Below are 3,658 nucleotides of genomic sequence, written 5' to 3' on the forward strand. Positions count from 1 at the left end.
TGGGGACTGAGCATGATAGTGGGACAGGAGGAGAATCAAGGGAAATAGAGGAAAGAGCTGGGAGGAAAAGGGCATTTATAGAGGTCTAGATAAAGACATGTACATATGGCTTATTTCTATGATGCTATTTTTAAAATTGTTTAAATTTTTCTCTCTCTTTAGGAAGAGGTATGGTTTCCTACCACGCACACAATGGCCCTGTCAAGTTCCTTGTAATGGCTACCACTTTACAGAAGAAAAACAAAGACGAGTCCAGAGACAGCCTCCCTCCCAATTCTGAAGCCCCGGATGAAGACCAGAGGGACATGCACCCGAGCGAAGGCCTGAGTTCTTGCCTACGTCAGAGCAACCCTGAGGGCGCCGTGTGGTTGGGAGCCTCTCTAGGTTCAATGACTCAAAGAAGCGATTTATCATCATCGTCCGGGTCATTGACTTTATCTCATGGCTCCAGTTCGCTGGAGCACAGGTCAGAGGACAGCATCATTTATGACCTCTTGAAGGATCCAAACATCTCACTGAAAAGTAAAGCACATCAAATCAAGAAAGCGAAAGCCAGTTCCGTGTTGGTGGTGTGTGGAGGACAGGGCCACCGACGGGTCACCAGGAAGGCGAGGCAGCAACGACTCGACGAGCTGGTTTCCTCTGTCATGGTCTGGCAGATCCCCTGCTGCAGCCCTGAGTGATGGGCACCCGTCGGGGCTGGAGATTTAACGCTTTCACTAAGCCATGCGCTGTAAATCTACACTGCTTGGGGACAAGTGAACCACAGTATTCGGGGGAGAAATGTGCAATACCATCATCATGGCATTCCTACCCATGCATTGCTTCTCTCCCATGCGGCAGAGCTGAATGTAAGCCTTTAAAACCAGGTAGAAGATTAATGAGTGCTTTGAACTTCTGGGAAAACACACATTCGTTTTGACTGCTGTAGTCCATGCATAAGTGCTAGGTGTTAGTCTCAAAGGCTATCTTGTATTACATTGCTCAGAGAATTTGAGAACTAAGGTTTTGTGGAGAAAACAGCATATTCAGTAGGGTAGGAATTTATTAACAATTCTTAAAACATTTTTACTTGATTCAGATTCACTACTTTTATTTATATTCTACATTTTAAAATTTCAGAATGAATTTGGAACAATTAAGAAAGCCAGGTAAACATATATCTGCCCAGATGGTATATTTTGTTCTCAGAAATGAAGTGAATTTTCCAAAGTTGTATAATACACATACAGTGTATTTAAGCAAAGTAGTATTTTTATATTACACTTTTAATTAAAAATTAACAACTAATATCTTGGGTAATATCTTACCTCTAAAATTTTTAAAATAATGTTTGCTTTGAACCAAAATGCCCAACACCTAGAAACATTTAGGCCCAAGCATCAATTCCAAAATTTTCTTCTCTTATTAACTAATATTAATATCTGTATTAGAAACGTATATGTTTAAATGTTACAGAAAATCTAGACAAAACCCGCTTTGCTCAATTCTTTTATGTGGTTTCTTACACCAGTTGACTTTGAAACACTGTATCTATTTTCAAATATTCATTGTGAATGGCTCGCGGTGCTAATTAATGTGGCTGTCCTGTTGCTGGCAATGGGATGTGGACCCCAAATACTGACCACTATGTATCTTATAGACTTCCCTTCACAAAATACACAGGTTTGTATGCTGCAGTTCAGCTATTCCATGGTGAGATGTGTGAATAATCAGTGAGCTCCCTTATGTTCGACACATATTTATATATCAATGTCTTGCTTACTGGACAGTTCAAAAAACCCAAAACTAAGGCAGGTATTCAACAGAAATAAATTTCTTAGCACTTTACAGATGATTAAACTTACTAATTTTATGACTTAACCAAATATTTTCTTTTTTTTTTTTTTAGCCAAATATTTTCTGAGGTGCATATATACCCCATGTGAAGGTTATATTGCTACAACCTTTCTTAAACTGTTGGCTGCCATTTTAATTTCATAAATAAAGTCTTTTATTGTAAAATGTAATATTACAAGGTGCCTTTTCCCCCATAAATATAAAAGCATTTCTGGGAGGGACGGGGGCTGCCTGACCGGTCTTCCCAAGTTAGTCATTGCTACTTGCTAGTTTGGGAAGGTTTGTGTATGAATTCCAGAGACCGTTAACATCGATGGACAACAGTGCTTTGAATCTGAAGTACTATGAGGTGTTCAAAAGGAATCATGAATTGAATTAGTTTAATATAAAATATGAAGTATTTGCAGTAGACAAAGATCTGAAACATGTGCACTGATTGAAACAGTATTCCACCTCAGTATTTGTACTGGTCAGGTAAAACCAGAAATACTCTTATATTCCCGTTATATAAACCACAATAACTGAAATATATTTGGATTTTATCAGTAACTAAACAAATTCAGCTTCTAAATATTAGATTTTTTCATAGCACAAAGATAAGTTAAAAAGTATCCATTGAGGTTTTTGTTTTCGTTCTAATGTTGACAATATAATTAGAAAATCTTTATAACAATGCTATATATGTGCCACTTGCATGTCCTTATTGTAGTTTTTAAGATCTTAAACCTTTCAATATACATTTATCACTATAATGAAATTGTACCATCTTTTACTTTATAAAATGTAAACAGACTCATTAGAATTTCCATCCCATGGAGAACTTGTTTATTCTTCATTCTAACGAGAAAGCCCTGGAGCCCTGGTAGGGCAATAGGTTAAGCACCTGCACAAAAATGCTTTCTTTTACAAAGATTAGTGCAAAGCTGGTCCCAATGGAGTAGTGATTAAAGGTGTCCCAAATGTTCAAGTTATCGAAAAGGCTATACCACTCCACTATCCCTGACACATCCGCTCGCATGCAGGCTTCCACATCTCACAGAACTCCGCACTGGCAAGGAGATGGCTCGTGTGCTTGGGGAGGCCGGCGAGTCTCAAACCCAAAGTCCAGGTGTCCATCTTGAGGGTCCTCTTCATTCGCGCCAGTTACACACAAGGCAGCAGAAACAGTTATGAGGTCAGGCGACTCAAGTCCTGCCAGCTCAAGTCCCCCAAACCAGAGGTCAGCTGGGAAGACATCAGATGCAGGAACCAGAGGAAGAGAGTGAACGTTGCCAGAGCTGCCCAAGGCAGCTCCTTCTGTCCTGGGGCAATTCCGACTCACGGTGACCCTACATGGCGGAGTAGAACTGCTCCTATGGGTTTCTGAGACCATAACCATTTATAGGTAGAGAAAGCTGTATCTTTCTCCTGAGTTGAAAAATGTCCAAAAGGTAAAGATTTCACTTGCTTAGCCTGGCAAAGGAGCATGCAGGGATTCACATGAAAATGGTTATCCGAGTCTTGGATTGATAACTGGCATCTGATTGGTGTTCTACACCAGTAACTCAGCACTAGTCCTGCCCCTGCTCAGTTGGGAAGGGGGGGAGGGGGTGTCACAAAGATGGTGTCCCGCCCATGTGTAGGCTTTGATGGCAATGTGGATTTTACCATCTGATGTCAAAGAGGGAGGAGAGCACATACTGATCACTTCGGTGCATGTTCGGCAAGCTGGCTCGAGTCTCAGCCACTTAAATGACCCCAGACTCCTGCTTTTGTTTAATCAGGCAGCTGAGAGCTTGCCTGTTAAGGGAACCATTGAAAACATTAAGATAATTCTTAT

At 40.6% G+C, this 3,658-nt stretch overlaps 1 protein-coding gene across 7 annotated transcripts in view; it reads left to right on the forward strand.

Moving 5' to 3' along the window:
* ARHGEF10 (Rho guanine nucleotide exchange factor 10) overlaps nucleotides 1-2,009 on the forward strand; it is a 231,747-nt gene extending 229,738 nt beyond the window's left edge. For all 7 annotated transcript variants that reach the window (XM_004707747.2, XM_045286716.1, XM_045286714.1 and 4 more), the window contains one exon: nucleotides 163-2,009. In XM_004707747.2, coding sequence (XP_004707804.2) covers nucleotides 163-683 — 521 coding nt within the window. In that variant the 3' untranslated portion in view covers nucleotides 684-2,009. The remainder of the gene's footprint in view (nucleotides 1-162) is intronic.
* The last annotated feature ends 1,649 nt before the right edge of the window (nucleotides 2,010-3,658 follow it).

Source organism: Echinops telfairi, unplaced genomic scaffold (assembly GCF_000313985.2).
Source record: "Echinops telfairi isolate 266 unplaced genomic scaffold, ASM31398v2 ScPeMD7_9;HRSCAF=40, whole genome shotgun sequence".
NCBI classification, from domain to species: domain Eukaryota; kingdom Metazoa; phylum Chordata; class Mammalia; order Afrosoricida; family Tenrecidae; genus Echinops; species Echinops telfairi.